This window comes from Gopherus flavomarginatus, chromosome 8 (assembly GCF_025201925.1).
Source record: "Gopherus flavomarginatus isolate rGopFla2 chromosome 8, rGopFla2.mat.asm, whole genome shotgun sequence".
Lineage (NCBI taxonomy): Eukaryota > Metazoa > Chordata > Testudines > Testudinidae > Gopherus > Gopherus flavomarginatus.
In genome coordinates, this window is record NC_066624.1 from 61819023 (window position 1) to 61836017 (window position 16995).

The 16995-nt window shown below is 45.0% G+C and overlaps 1 protein-coding gene across 1 annotated transcript in view; it reads left to right on the plus strand.

The window, feature by feature from the left end:
• The first annotated feature begins 209 nt into the window (after positions 1–209).
• Positions 210–16995, plus strand: part of LOC127056911 (alpha-1,4-N-acetylglucosaminyltransferase-like) — a 32455-nt gene continuing 15669 nt past the window's right edge. The window contains exon 1 of the mRNA XM_050965243.1: positions 210–213. Within this exon, the coding sequence (XP_050821200.1) occupies positions 210–213 (4 nt within the window). The remainder of the gene's footprint in view (positions 214–16995) is intronic.

Genomic DNA, 16995 nt, shown 5'->3' on the forward strand with positions numbered 1-16995 from the left:
TCTGTTGTGGAGGGAACAATATGGGCTTAAATAATTTTTCATTCTGTATAGATATTTGCATTACTGAGAAGTGATTTAATTATTTCCAAGCAATATTTATTGCTTTTCAGTCATTCTTAGTAAGCACAAGTAACAAGTCATTACTTTATTATTCACCTGTAATTAAAAATCACTGATTCATTTTGCAAAAAAACTAATTCTAAGCAACGATGGGTGAGTAAATAGCAATTATTGCACTTGTTATGAGCATTTAATAATGCCAAGTATTTTGAATTTCTTTGTGTGTGTGAATACATAGAAGGCTACAGTCTTCAGGGCTATGAAACTAGCACCTTTCACAAACAACAGATTTACCCATATTTCTTTCTATGCAAGGTTAGGCACAACCCTCTCGTCTATATAATTTAGAACTTTACGGCCTGTTCCAAAGCCCATTGAAGTCAGTGCAATAGTCACTCAGTGGGCTTTGGAGCAGACACTTATGTAGTAAAAATAAACCCTGGAGCCCCAATCCTGCAATGAACTGCATACAGACAAAGCTCATTGCACAATAGTAACCTTAAAGAACACATGCTGCCAGACAGGCAACATAAAGGGAAATTTGTTCCTCACCAGTGTTCCTGGGTCAAGAACCTTAAATTCCTGCTGTCTTACTGGGTGCAGTTTGCTATCTGTAGCACTGTTCAGTGGTAACCTGAGACAAAGGGTATTGGAGTAATGTAGCCTATGGGCCACATGAAATTATACCTCAATATGTATTTGTTTAGATGAAACACCAAGCCCGAGAATTGGAGGAATCCATAAAAGAATATGAGGCAGTAATCCAGGTAAAGCTTCCACATGATAAAGTGGCTAAAGGTAGCATGTCTTACATAATTCAACCTGTAACACAGAAGAAGAAGGATCTTGTAATTAAGGCACTGGATTAGCACTCCAGAAGCTGGGTTTGTTTTTTGGCTCTGTTACTGTGTCCCTTGGTTCTCTGTCTGTACGGTGAGGATGCAGTGCTTCCTTTGTCTATTATCCTCCTGCCTATTGATATGTTAAGTTAAGTGGGGTAAGAGTTGTCTCTTGCTGTGTGTCTGAACCATACCTAGCATGACTAGGCTGCCATATCACCTGGGGCCTTTAATCAGATTAAAACCATAATCGTAGCTCTCTCTAATACTTGTCTTTGGGCTAAAATTTTTGAGTCTTGCTGTCCATCCAAAGGGACTTTGGAAAGTGGGGATAGGGTCTCTTCAGAAGCTTCTGCAGTTCTAGGACAGTAACAACACACCTTATCCCACTGTAAACAACTGTTGCTATTTTGGGAGGTGTAGAGGGAAGAGTGGGAATGACAGAATAGCACCATAAAGGCTGAACCTATAAACTTTACAATGGCCATTGTCACAGGGCACATCACTCACCACAGGACTAGTGCATCCTCCTGGTACTCTGTGGATTAGCTCGAGGCCAATGCTCCCCCATCCACAGTTCACAGTGTCACTCCATCTCTGCTGTCCACCTGCAGTCCCTCTCGCAGCCTCAGGAACCTCAGCATCCTCTTCATGGCTCGGCCTTCCAGCCAGGTCACAGTCCATGTTCCCCCCTTCTGAGGGGGGATTTAGCTCCCCAGTAGTCTCAGGCAGTCTTCCCATTCACTGCCTTAGTGCCACTTGCCAAGTGGCTGATAGGGGAACCCAGCCCACCCTCTTCTCTAGGTTCCAGCCCTGCGGCTCTCAGCTCTTTTTCTGGCCTCGCTGCTCTATTCCTGGGCTGCTTCCTACTACTGGTTTCCCTTATCTTCCTGGGTCTATCAGCTCCCAGAGCCTCCACCCTGCAGTCCCCACTCGCTCTTCCCTTTCTCCTGGGAGTATCTGCCTTTTCCCAGCAGCTTCTGCTTTCTGCTTCTGGACTTTGTAGGTCCCATCTATTCCTGCCCAAGTGAACCTCCTTAATTAGCTGCCTAATTGGTTAATTGGCATATCTGGCCTGCATAAAACCCTGCCGGGTGAGTGTGGGGTAGACACCCCATCATAGTCATGTGCACAGTCAAGTTCCGAGTGTGTAGAAGAGTGATGCCCGCAGTGGTGCACCTTACGTACAGTGCTTTCCATTGGCAGCAGCTTTCAATTGGAAGGAGCGCTCTCCACCCCAATCCCCACTCAGGTTTGCCCCACCGGCCCATCATGATGTAGGTGCCATGGGACTAAAACTGAGTGAGTGGCATTGCAACCCGATGCTGGGGGTCACGGCACCACTCAGGATGGAGGGGCAGCAGGGCCTCTCTGAGTGTCGGCATGATCCCCAGGGACCAGGTCACAACACCACTCACTCAGTTTTGGACATGCCACCCTCCCAACATAATGGAGGGTCATGGGCCAAACCTTAGTGGATGGTGGAGCAGCTACTCTTCACTGCTGCTATGGGGCTGGATCCTGCACCTGGATGATTCGCCACAGTGATCTGCCCAGCCTTCCCGCTTCCAGGGTCCCCTCTCCAGGATGGGGAGTGACACTGCACCTGGATGGGCCGTGCTGGAAGGCAGGGGCTGAGCATGGCATGGACTTGGTGGGCAAGCCACTGAGATGCTGCTTTACTTTCACAAGGAACTACCCTGGCTCTGGATTGCTCTGAACCAATCCAGAGAACATTCTGGGGATTCCACTTTTCTCTGCAGGGTTCCGGGTACCACACTGTCATATACTGAACATCCGCTACTTGTTGCCAAACCCAAACTGTAGCCATGTGGGTTAGCTGAGTTTAGTCTTTTGTCTGATTCATATGCTTAGTCTCGATTTGCCAGCCAATGCAACCAACTTGTTTTTGAAGCAGATCTGTAGGGAAAATACCCTCAACATCTTATGGAACAAAATCAAACTGTTGAGATATAAAACACGTGAAACAGAAACTGAAGCAAGGGTGATTTAATGGGTTTGCTGTTTCTAAGGTTCTTCAGAATAAAGAGAAGTCTCTTCAGGACCAGCTCTCAGCTGCTGAGGACAAGGTTCGGTAAGTCTGCTGGGTGCAAACCAAAGCTTTTTATGGCCAATGTCTTAGTGATGAGCATTACATGAAGAAAAGCAGTTTTGTATGCAAAGTTGAGAGTAAGGCAGTGTAAGGAATTTAAATTATAAGTACTCAGTACTGCAAAGACTCAAGAGAGTAACTGGTTAAGAGCCTGGTCTGAGTCAAGCATAACATGGTAGTTCTTGCACAAGCACCTACCATAGCTCTTTCAGTTCGCCACAGTTGTAATCCTGTATGCTTCCTGTATGGATACTGAGCCTCTCTCAAACAGACTTCTTAACTGCAGGGTGGTTGTGTCATGTGCTCTAACGGGAGCTAGGATAAGACTGTCAAACTCCTATTCACATGTGTCCTATCCAGGACTGTTGCCTGGATTCTCACACTGGCAGGTGAGACTCCACTTGGAGTACCAAAGACTTTTGGATATCAGCACAGGTAGCCCTGCAGTCCATTATGCTAAATGGCTGCGATTGTCAAAGGAACATGAGGCTCATTTCCATCAGGCAAATTTCTCAACTCCACCAATTCCTTGATAACCTTAGGAAAACCTCCCCAGCTTCTACTTGAGTTCTCCTGAGTTCTTTCTCTATTCTCCTCAGGCTGCCCGCCATGATGACTTTTGCAGGCCTAGGACTGTACCAGGGTAGCATGCCTTTGTCTCCTCTTCCCCTTACGACTTGTTATCTTTTTAGTTTGATGACATTTGTAATCACATGGGGTCTAAGCTTCATTAACCCCATCCTCCTGGTTTTCTGTTTTGGTGGCTAAATTGGCCAGGGTCACAGAAGGCCTGTTTGTTACGTCTGCTTATTATACCTGCAGTGAAATGTCCTGCATCATGGACAAATCCCTCCACCAGTCATGGCTAACCCATTTGTACTAGTGTCTTGGAACATACAAGGCCTAAATAGTCCCACTACATGTACAAATATTCTGTCTCATTAGAAAAAGACTGAGCTCAGACATTACTTTCCAACGCATGTGGACACTGTGTGGCTCACTCTCCCCCTCTAGTGTTTAGACCACGTATAGAGGTTTATGAGATCATGGCAGTCTTTGAGCTAAACAATCTGGGTTTCATAAAGACTCATGCTTTTAGATCTTAGGCCTGGTCTACGCTATGAGGTTAGGTCAAATTTAGCCACATTAGGTAGATTTTACAATGAATGCATCTACAGAACCAACCCTGTTCCACTGACCTAAAGGGCTCTTAAAATTGACTGCTGTACTCCCGCTAAAATTGACCTTCCTGGGTCTAATATGGGGTACTGTAGATGCAGTGCTGTGCAATTTGATGGTATTGGCCTCCGGGAGCTATCTCAGAGTGCTCCAATGTGACCGCTCTGGACAGCACTTTCAACTCTGATGGACTAGCAAGGTACACAGGAAAAGCACTGGGAACTTTTGAATTTCATTTCCTGTTTGGTCAGCATGGCGCTTAGCAGCACAGGTGGCCATGCAGAATCGCATACGAGCTCCAGCATGGAGCAAACAGGAGACACTGGATCTGACTGCAATATGGGGAGAAGAATCTGTGCCTGCAAAACTCTGATCCAGCAGAAGAAATGCTGATATATATGCCAAAGTCTCACAGGGAGTGGTGGAGAGAGGCTATGCCAGGGATGCACAGCAGTGCTGCATGAAAATTAAGGAGCTCAGGTAAGCCTACCAAAAGACAAAGAAGGCAAATGGTTGCGCTGGGTCAGAGTCCCAGACATGCCACTTCTATGATCCATTGCACGCCATTCTAGGGGAGGACCCTACCAGTATCCCAACACTTGCTGTGGACTCCTGCAAGGTGGCAGCCTCACGCAACACAAATGAGAATTTTGTGGATGAGAAGAGGAGGAGGAGAATGCACAGCAGGCAAGCGGAGAATCTGTTCTCCTCAGCCACCCAGACCTTTTCCTCATCTTGAAGCCAATATCCTCCCAGGGCCTATTGTTCCCATACCCTGAAGGTGGAGAATGCACCTCTGGTAAGTGTACATTTGTAACAACACTACAGGGGTTAAAAACAATTGTGTCTAATGTTTGATTTGCCCTGAGCAATTGGGATTCATTCATGGTCAGTACAAAAAGTCTGTTAATGTGTCTGGGGATGAAGGTGCCCTGGAGGTATTCTGAAAGACTTTGCAGAAGGTTTCTGGGGAGGGCTGCCTTATTTCATCCTCCATGGTAGGACACTTTCCCACACCAAGCCAGTAGCAAGTGGTCTGGGATCATTGCATCACAAAGCATGGCAGCAAATGGTCCTGGGTTTTGGTTGCATTCGTGCAACATTTGATCTTTATCTTTCTGTGTCAGTCTCAGGAGAGTGATATCATTCATGGTCACCTGGTTGAAATAGGGGAAGTTTTGTAAGGGAACAGTTATACCCTCTGTTTGCTGATCCCCGACACATTAGACCCTGGACATGGTTGGCTGTGTGTGCTTTGCTAAAAGCAGGGCCAACTCTACCATTTTTGCCACCCCAAGCAAACTGCCGAAGCAAAAAAAAAAAAAAGAAAAAAAGCCACCTGGACTGTGCCACCCCAAGAATGGATGGAATGCCGTCCCTTAGCATGTGTTGCCCCGGGCATGTGCGTCCTCTCCTGGTGCCTGGGGAGGGAAGGTTTGCTGCACATCCACCCCAAAACTGCAGCCCCTTCTTTTAAATGGCAAACACAGCTGGCATTGGTTGCTATGGGAAAGGACGATGCTGCAGCTTGAAACCACTCCCACATGTTATGAATGCAGAAGAAGCCAACCCCATGTATCCTTTGGCTTACCATGGCTGCCTACAAACTGAATTCTGTTGCCCAGCCATGTGTGATGTGTCACCATGCAGGCAGGCACTCAATATAAAAGGCAAAATGCTACCTTGTACCTAAAATAGATATGCTGGCTGCTGTAAATTACTTGATTCGCTGTGAAAGAGTTTCCCTTTTGTTCTCAGAAATGTATCTTCTTAAAGTCTTTTTTCCCTCTGCAGCTGCAAATTCTTCTATGCTCCCCGCATCAACTCCGTCCCTGAGGTTATCGCAGATTAGGAGGCAAAAGAAACACACTCACGATTATATGTTTTCAGAGCTCATGCAATCCTCCCACACTGATAGGGCATAGCTGAATGCACGGAGGCATTCAGCGGCAGAGGCCAGAAAAGCATACAGTGAGTATGATCGGAACACGCAGGAGGAGATGCTGAGGCTATTAGGGGAGCAAATGGATATGATGAGGCATCTGGTGGATCTGCAGAAAAGGCAACTAGAGTACAGACCCCATTGCATCCATTATGTAACCACCTGCCCTCCTCGCCAAGTTCCGTATCATCCTCATCCAGATGCCCAAGAACGTGTTCAGGGGAGGCTCTGCGTACCCTGACACTCAACTTCAGGGGATGGCCCAAGCAACAGAAGGCTGTCATTCAAACAGCTTTGATTTGTAGTGTGGCTACAATAAGAAATGTGGCCTTTCCTTCCCTTCTCCCCCACCTCACACCATTATCAAACCCTTTGTACACCCCAGTTTCCTTTTACTTGTCAGTGATCTCAAGTTTTTTTTAATAAAAAAGAATGAATGGATTCAGAACAATAGGGACTTTATTTCCTGTGCCAGCTGTGGTCGAAGGTAGGAGGGGAACTGGCTTACAGGGAAGTACATTCACCAAAGGGGGCGGGTTTGCATCAAGGACGAACACACACAGCTGTCACACTGAAGCCTGGCCAGTCATGAAAATGGTTTTCAAAGCCTCTCTGATGCACAGCGTGCCTTGGTGTGCTCTTCTAATTGTCCTGGTGTCTCGCTGTTCAGAACTGGCCACCAGGTGATCTGCCTCAGCCTCCCCCCACTCCATAAACATCTCCCCCCTACTCTCACAGATATTATGGAGCACACAGCAGGTAGCAATAACAATGGGAATATTGCTTTCGCTGAGATCTAACCTACTCAGCAAACTGCACCAGCACCCTTTTAAACGTCCAAAGGCACATTCTACCACCATTCTGCACTTTCTCAGCCTATAGTTGAACTGCTCCTTACTGCTGTCCAAGCTGCCTGTGTATGGCTTCATGAGCCATGAGAGCAAGGGGTAGGCTGGGTCCCCAAGGGTAACTATTGGAATTTAAACGTCCCCAACGGTAATTTCTGGTCTGGGAAGAAAGTCCCTTCTTGCAGATTTCCCACCAGCCTCTGAATTGATTCTTGACTGACCAGTAGCTGTCTGGCGTTGCAACCTTCCACAGGGCTATTGCCACTCGTTTCTCAACTGTCAGGGCAGGTCTCATCTTGCTATTCCTTCACTTCAGGGCAGAGGAAAGCAACTCACAAAGTTTCATGAAAATGGCCTTATGCATGCGAAAGTTTCACAGCCACTGGGAATCATCCCAGACCTGCAACACTTTGCTGTCCCACCAGTCTGTACTTGTTTTCCTGGCCCAGAATTGGCATTCCATTGTATCAACATTCCCCAATATTGCCATGATATCCCAATTGCCACATCCCATGCTTTCAGGAATGTCTGTCTCCATGTCCTCCTCACAATCTTCCTCATGCTGGTGGCTCCTAGCTAGGCACTGCACATAATTCAGGATAATGTGTGAGGGGTTTACAATGCTCACAAAAGCAGTGTGCAGCTGAGCAGGCTCCATGCTTGCCTTGCTATGGCATCTGCACGAATACCCAGGAAAATGATTTTTTGCCGTTGCTTTCAAGGAGGGAGAGGAGGAGGGGACATGTACCTAAAACCACCCGCGACAATGTTTTTGCCCCATCAGGCATTGGGAGCTTAACCCAGAATTCCAATGGGCAGCGTAAACTGTGGGATATCTACCCACAGTGCACCACTTCGTGAGTTGATGCTGGCCACAGTACTGAGGATGCACTTTTCCAACCTAATGCACTTAGTGGAGACATACAAGATCGACTATATAAAAACTCTTTCTAAAGATTGACTTCTATAGAATCAACCTAATTTTGTAGTGTGGACATGCCCTTAGGGTCAAGTTCCCCTGCTGCCAGACTATTCAGGAGTGTCATGTTATTCAGCCTTACAAGAAATGTATCTACTTGACCCTGAAACCACTAAAATAAAAAATGAGAGTCTATGTGTGCATGTGGAAAGTAATATCTAATACTTTCTCTTCCAACTGCAGCAGGGTGTCACAAGAAACACTGAGTCAGTATTTCCTAGCTGCGTTTGGCTATACTCATAGCCAAATGGCTTATCTTGCCAAGGAGGAAATCCGGTTCATTTCCCAAGATAATAGCAGCCTGTGAGAGAGCTCACATATAAACAACAGCAAGAACTTAAAAAATGACATGATCGAGGTCTTTACATTTCTTAACTGAAAACTAATCATTGCCTTTCTTTGTGTAACATTGAAAAACTACATTTAACATACAAGCATGTCTGATAAGCAATACACTGGATGGATCGTTATAATCTTCTAATCTCTTCCTCTCTATTCTTTTCATTTTCTTTTGTTCTCCACTCACTTTTGCTTCTGGGCTGGAGTCTCTGTGGTAGATACATGGCACTCTCTTGCTCTCTTCTAGACCTTTGTCTTTCTATCCACCTTTTTTTCCTATAACAGGGAGACACAGGAAAGATATAGCAAGTTAGGACACAGGACTGGAAGGGATCTTTTGGGTCATTGAGTTCAACCTCCTATTGCAGGCACCCCCTAGTTTGCTCTGTCTCTTTGATTGTCTTGTGTGACTTTATACCCTATAAAAATTCACAAAAATTAATTTAGAAAACCCCCAACTAAAGATAGGTTGGTCGTGAGCTGTGAAGGTGCAGTCTGAGCATTTGCTTAGAAACCCAAAGTCAGAGAAAACTATACAGATCTGCCAAGTGCCAGGACAGGCAATCTTACAGATCTAAAGATGGTAGCTGAGATGCTCTGTGTGAGGTTATTGCGCAGCAAGATGTGAAAAAAAACCTGCCTACTGAGAATAGTCAGTGCAAGGAAGGGCACCAAAACCTTATAACAAGGCAAAACAGCAGCAGGAGGTATCATTGCCTAGGGGTTAAAGCAGAGCAGATGAGAGAGAGAGGAGACTTGACATTCTTTTAAGCAAAGGAGGTCTATACATACTATCAGGTGGGTTCACAACTGTTAAAAGACTGTATTCAAACAGTAGATACCAATGGTTTGCAGTCAAACTGGCAGGGCATATCTAGTGGAGTCCCACAGGGGTCAGTTCTGGGTCCGATACTATTCAATATTTTCCTTAATGACTTGGATAATGGAGTGGAGAGCATGCTTATAAAATGTGCAGACGACACCAAGCTGGGAGGGGTTGCAAATATTTTGGAAGACAGGATTAGAAGTCAGAAGGGCCTTGATTCATTGGAAAACAGGTATGAATTCAACAAAATGAAACAATGAAAATAAGTATGAAGTACTTCACTTAAAAAGGAAAAATCAAGTGCACATCTACAAAATGGGGAGTAACTAGCTGGGTGGTAGTACTGCCAAAAGGGATCTGGGTGTGATAGAGGAGTATGTGTCCAATCCTGGGGACCATGCTTTAGAAAAGATGTGGTCAAATTGGAGCGAACGAAGAGGAGAGCAACAGAAAGATCAAAGCTTTGAACTAAGAGGAAAGGTTAAAAAAACAACGTGGGCATGTTTAGTCTTGAGAACCAAAGACTGAGAGGGGACCTGATAGCAGTCTTCAAATATGTGAAGGACTATTATAAAGAGGACTATGGTCAACTGTTCTTCATGTCCACTGAAGGTAGGACAGGAAGTAATGGACTTCATTGGCAGCAAAGGGAGATTTAGGTTAGACATTAGGAAAAACTTTCTAACTCTCAGAGTAGTTATGCTCTGGAACAGGCTTCCAAGGGAGGTTGTGGAATCCCCATCATTGCAGGTTTTTAAGAACAGATTGGACAAACACCTCTGAGGGATCATCTAGATTTATTTGGCCCTGTCACAGTGCAGGGGGCTGGACTTGATGATTTCTCAAAGCCCCTTCCAGCCATACAGTTCTATGATTCTATTCCCAATACTGCCCTTTATTTGCAATATAATGTTGGGCAGTTTACTTAATCTCTCTGGGGCTCAGTTCTCCATCTAAACAGTGGGGATAAAAACACATATCTCCAATGGCCCACAAATTGCATATAAAGGGGATGAGTGTTAAAATCAGCACCCTGCATAGCTGTGGTGCATCAAGGTAAAAGTAACCTCCATTAGTGAAAAAGACAAATGTCCCACTAGTGTGCTGTACATTAGCCACGACAGACCCAATCTCAGTTTGAGGCATAAGGAATGGAACAAAAAATATGCCTTTGTGACTGTCCTAGAGACAGAATACCTTTTCTTAGAACTGGAATCAAGCCATTAGGACTGAAACATACATTCTTATACCAGAAGGCTTGACAGAAAACATCACAGCTTTAGTGGCAAAACACATGATGGTGTTTACAAGAGAGATATTCATAACAGATAAAATAACTGTAGAGAAAGAAGTATAATCTGTCATAAATGTCTTTAGGAAAGTAAGCGTGTCTCTAAGAGCAGACTACAATCAGAAAAGCATATCTATGGATGAAAATGACAGAGCTAAGAAATCTGCCAAATGAGCACATGGGAATGGGCACCCTACCCAAGAGCAATGCACTCAGAATGCAAGTTTCAAAAGTACTCAGCATTGGCTATACCAGGGGTGGCCAACCTGAGCCTGAGAAGGAGCCAGAATTTACCAATGTACATTGCCAAAGAGCCACAGTAATACTTCAGCAGCTCCCCACCAGCTCCCCCCGCCACTCCCAGAGCCTCCCACCCACTGGCAGCCCCACCAATCAGCATCTCCTCTTCCCTCCCCACACCTCCCGATCACCTGTTTTGTGGCATGCAGGAGGCTCTTCGTGGGCAGGGGAGAAGCAAGAGCATGGAAGGCTCAGGGGAGGGGGTAGGAAGGGGTGGAGTGGGGGCAGGGCCTCTGGCAGAGGCAGGGGTTGAGCAGTGAGCACCCCATGGCACATTGGAAAGTTGGTGCCTGTAGCTCCAACCCCAGAGTTGGTGCCTATATAAGGAGCCGCATATTAACTTCTGAAGATCCACATGTGACTCCGGAGCCACAGGTTGGACCCCCCTGGGCTATACTCTGAAGTCAGGGGCAAAACTCCAATGGGAGCAAGGTTAGATCAAGGCTGGGAGCTTTTGAAAATCCCACCCTGCATAGTGATAGGAGAAAAACAGTGAGATATCTATGCTTGTGCTAGGATCCAAAGGAATCAGATGCCAGCATTATAAGGGAATGTTGTCATATGCCAACCAGACATGAACACCTAGAAGAAATGGCAGGTACCACATTTTTCTCCATTCCGGATGCATCGTGTGTTATTTATTTGTTTATTTATTTATTGGTGAATTTCCTCTGCTAAGCAGAACACAAGAACATTCACTCCTACTTTCTGAATAAGCTTCGCACAATGTATTCCCTACAACCCTGCAGGAACTCCTGGGTGATATTGGAAATGTCTGATAATCCAGAGAGGATACTCTCATCTGTGAGAAGAGGAAGATGATACATTTGTCATGGACTAACTGCTGCCTCCTGCAGTTTGATGTTTGCGCGTACATCTCCCATTGGGATAGGAGACCCATTTTACTGGCCCACCCTGAGAGGCTGATGAATCCAGATAGCTTTCAGAGATTCGGACAAGGATTACTGTACACACAACACTATGTGATTAAATTTCTGAGCTGAAACTGATCAGTTACAATAATGAAGAGTGTTCGAAATCTTCTTCCATGACTGTGCCAGACATAAAAGAGAGGCTCTTTGCTTCTTCTGTAACACCCATGATTTCCCAGGCCGTGACCTGCTCAAGCTGGCAAAGCTTCACTCCATTCTGTAGCATAATCGAGCGCTAACTTGTGAGCTCATTTTATTTTTTTGCTTGAGGTTGTTCAGACTTGGATGAAGCTCTTAGCATCTGTGGGCTCAGAGCAGTTCTAGAGGCAGCGAATGCAGGGCCTTCACTGCTTGTATTTTGGCCAGGGAGATTCTGCAGCAGGGAGCTTCAAGTTTCCACATACAAGCCAGAGCCCTGTTGCTGTAGCTGACCAAGTCATGGGCAGTCAGGTCTAGTGGTGGAAGTAAGAGTGTGGCTTACCAGTTAGAGTTGGGCCCAGGGTGGACAGAGTCTAGGAAATGAGCTGAGAGTTAGTACCAGAGAGTCTCAGAAGCCAAATGCCAGAGCTGGAAGGTAAACCAGAGTCATAAGCCAGAGAATGAAGCTAGAAGTCTGAAGACAGAGGGGAGCAGGGACTGGAACAAGGGCGAGCATAGCTGCCGACATGCTGTGCACTGAACATCTGCTGATCTGCTGTGGTGGCCAGGCTTGTAGGCAGGGCTGCTTGTTAGGATATAGATATTCAGGCCTGTCTGCAAAGGCCTATACTTTAAGAATGTAGGTGTATTCTTATCACTTAGCTAGTTATAGAGGTATAAAAGAAAGAATCAAAGATCACTGTCTGTGTAATGGCCTTCTCTTACTGTGACAGGCTAAGGCCTTCAGCTATGATGTAGTTAGGCAGCCATAAGCTGGGGAGTGTATGGTCACATCCTCACATTCCAAACTAGTCACATTGAAATAAGGTGCTACTGGGCTATTAGGAATACAATCCTGTCCTGATATTCCTATCACCTCCAGAGGAAGGGTAGAGCCTAGAAGATGTAAAAGGAAACTTAGTTTAACAGCATCCTGTCTGGCAAGAACTCGCTTATCAATAGACACAGCTGGAAAACCCTTATGTCTGTATAGATGTAGTTGTGAAATCCACACTTCTGTATTGTTTTGTATGTTTATTTGCATGGTCTCTGTCTGGTTCTGTGATAGATTCTGTCTGCTGTATAATTAATTTTGTTGGATGTAAACCAATTAAGGTGGTGGGATATAATTGGTTAAATAACCATGTTACAATATGTTAGGATTGGTTAGTTAAATTTCAGTAAAATGATTGGTTAAGGTATAGCTAAGCAGAATTCAAGTTTTATTATATAGTCTGCAGTCAATCAGGAAGGGGGGAGGAAATGGGAACAGGAACTGGGGATGGGGGAATTAAAATCATGTCTTGCTAAAGGGGAAAATGGGAACAGGGGATGAGAATGGGAACAGGGACACAGGCAAGGCTCTGTGGTGTCAGAGCTGGGAAGGGGGATGCTAAGGAAGGAAACCAGAATCATGCTTGCTGGAAGTTCACCCCCGTAAACATCGAATTGTTCGCGCCTTTGGACTTCAGGTATTGTTGCTCTCTGTTCATGCGAGAAGGACCAGGGAAGTGAGAGGGTGAAGGAACAAGCTCCCTAACACTGCTAAACCAGAAGCCGACCAGGTGCTTTGGACACCCTGTCAGTCCCAAGACAGTGCAGCTGGGCTCGTTTGTTGCCTAGCAGCAAAATTCATCAGGGAGCAGGCCAGCAGCAGGTCCTAGCTGTTCTTGTCCCTGACAGCACCCCTGTCTGTTTGGGGTCACCTCCCAGAAGACCTCAGGCTGGATTTCTCAAGATAGGCCCAGTGGAAGGCATACAGGAGGTCTGGGACCTGGACATGTTCCACAAATTTCCACTAATATTCCTCTGAGCTGTATCCCTCCCAGTCTGTCAGATATCAGAGTCTTCCCTAGACTCAGCAATAGTCCAGAATGTGCTGAACCAGGTACTTCTCTTGGCCCTTCATGGTTAAAATGTCCCTGAAATTATATGAGCTCAAAACAGAAGGAGACTTTAGTTAGGAGAAAACGCAAACATCTCTAGCCTGTGATAACAGATTAACCTGCCTTGTTGGGGCACTAAAGAATTTACCTGTGAACTCACTTGTATGATGAACTATAGATGTAGGTGTGGTCATGGCAGTGTATTAGATAGGATTCAATTTGCTGAGACCACAACGGATTTGGCTTTACCTAACACAGGACCAGTGGACACTGTTGGTGATGATGTGTTGAGTACAACAATGCAAGAAGAGAATGCAGTTGTTTCTTTAAGACTTATTGCTGATAGGACTGTCCCAGCGACTATAACAATGAGTAATTGCAAAACATGCAAAAAAATCCAGAGACTCATGGGAATTTGTAGACTGACTCTTTGTGAAACTATATGGATTGCTTTATTCTACAATAAAACCTTCATGGATTGTATAAAAAGGGTATGCATATGCATGTGGGAGTGGCTACAGAAGCAAAGATTGTCTATAATTTTAGACTGTGACACACCCAGGAACTGTCTCATCCTGTGAACTGGAGACTGCAGCTCATCAGTTTGGATTTACTTATTTATCTTTAAAATGAAAATACTTTGTTTGCAATCAGGACTTCCTGCTGGTTTTGAGAAAGGAAAAGCACACTCTACACCGTACACTCAGCAAGAGTCTTTCCATTGTCTGCAGTGGGCTATGGATGCAGTGGGCTTTGGATATAGAGGGCTCTAGTCCTTCTGATTGACTGAGTCCATAACAACATTGAAATTCTACGAACAAGCCACTCATGAATGTGAGTGCGCAAAATGAAAGGGATAACGCCTTTTTCAGACATGGTATTCTGCAAACTTTGCAAATAATTTCACCTACAGATTGAGACCAAACACACAAATTTCTAGTCAGATACGGAAAAGCTTCCTTAGAAGGTAAGAAAAGGATGGGGGAAAGGGCATAGAACAGAGATGGGCAAACTACAGCCCAGGGGCCACATCTGGCCCTTCAGACATTTTAATCTGTCCCTTGAGCACCTGCCAGGAAGTGGGGTCCAGGGCTTGTCCATGGCTCTGTGCGGCTCCCAGAAGCAGGAGCATGTCCTCCCTCTGGCTCCTACACATAGGGGCAGCCAAGGGGCTCCGCACATTGCCCCTGCCCAAGCACTGCCCCTGCAGCTCCCATTGGCCAGGAACCACAGCCAATGGGTGCTGCAGGGACGACACCTACAGTGCACAGAGCCGCTTGGCCGTGCCTCCATGTAGAAGCCGGAGAAGGAGGCATGCCACTGCTTCCAGGAACAGCTTGAGATAAGCACCGCCCAGATCCTACATCCCTGATCCCCTCCCATACTCCAGCTCTGATCCCCCTCCTGACCTCCGAATCCCTCAGTCCCAGCCCAGAGCACCCTCCTACACCCTCAACCCCTCATCCCCAGTTCCATTCCAGAGTCCGCACCCCCAGTCAGAGCCCTCATCCCCCCCCCCACACACACACTAGCCCTCTGCCCCAGCCTGGAGCTCCCTTCCACATCCTGAACTCCTCATTTCTGGCCCCACCCCAGGGCCCACTCCCCCTAGCCAGAGCCCTCACCCCATCCTGCACCCCAACCCACAATTTCATGAGTATTCATGGCCCACCATACAATTTCCATACACAGATGTGGCTCTCAGGCCAAAAAGTTTGCCCACCCCTGGCATAGAAAGAGATTTCATCTGCAGCCTTTGCTATGGCACTGCATTGTATGGTGAGCTTGGAACCCATGCTGCTAGAAAGTTTTTAACATTGGGTCCCTTCTAATGGCCCTTTCTTCCATTTTCCAGTGCTCATAAAGTGGTTGAAATGCATCATCTTTAGAAAGGAATATGATGTTCTTCAGATCCATATGTTCATAGAGAACAAATTGGGCAACTGAATATTATGATAATTATTGAAATCCTCAGACAAATCAAGTTCTTTTTATTTTTACAGAACTCTCCCAAGGACACCCAGTAACATCCTGAACATCAACCCAAAGAGCCTGATGTTTGAAATAGTCAAAGCTGAGTTGGTAAGTACTTCTATCTTAACCTGTAAAAGAAGAACTGTAAATGAATCCACCCTTTCTTTAGTTTCTTGATTTTCCGTTAGGAATGGATGCATTATTGCATTACTGCATTACTAATGTATACTGTAGGTCAGTGGTTTTCAACCATTTTTGATTTGCTGACCCCTAAAAAATTTCAAATGGAGGTGTGGACCCCTTTGGAAATCTGAGACATAGTCTGCGTGCCTCCAGAGGTCTGCAGACCACAGATTGAAAACCACTGCTGTAGGTGCATGCAGAGACCTGACTTAAAATACTTTTTTAACGGTTTACATTACATTACTCCCTACTTACTCCCACTGCAACTTAGAGGACATACCATGGAGGTGACAAGATTCATGTTTATATGGTTTATTCATGTTTATATATCAGGATTCTCCTTCCATGTCCATCCTGGAGCTAGACAGGTCTGTTTTAGGGCCAGCTGTCAAACGGGTCAAAATTCCAAATGTAACATCTGTAGGAAATTTTGACATTTCAAAATTAGCTTTAATTCCAGATTGGAATGAAAACATATATTTTCTAAATGCCCCATGAATCAGAATTTCCAAAAAAATTCATTATTGGAAAAATTTTATTTCAGAATTCTAAAATTTTATTTTGAATTTTATTTTTCTACATTCTTTCATAACGTTTCACTTCCACTTCAGAAAGCCATAATATGACATAATTTAGTAGTTGAAATATATTATTTTTATTTTATAAGTCATTAAGGGCAGCTGCTACTTAGTACTGACTGAAATATTTTATCTTCTTTTTTATTTTTATTCCTTTTTGTGTTGTATGAAACAAATTGACACTATATTACACACTACCACCTCTACTAACATGTTTTGAAATAATGTAAAAATAATAAAATATGAAACAAAATTTTGGAATTCCCTGAAATGAAAATTTTCTGAAATGAACTTTTATTCTTCATTTTGCAATATATTTTTCCACAGGATTGTTCACCAAAATAGACACATTTTTCAGAATGTTTTGAGTTTGACAAAAATGATATTGTTGGTCAAAAAAATTGCAGCAAAGACATTCCAACCAACTCTAGCTGTGAGCCTCAACTCCAAAGGCCTTCATGGGAATAGACAGCAAGTTCTTTTCAGCCATGCCTATCACTGTGAGTGGCTTTCACAGCACACCTACCTCTCAGGAGACTGTATCCAGGGTGACCAGATGAGAGACGTGAAACAACAACAACAACAACA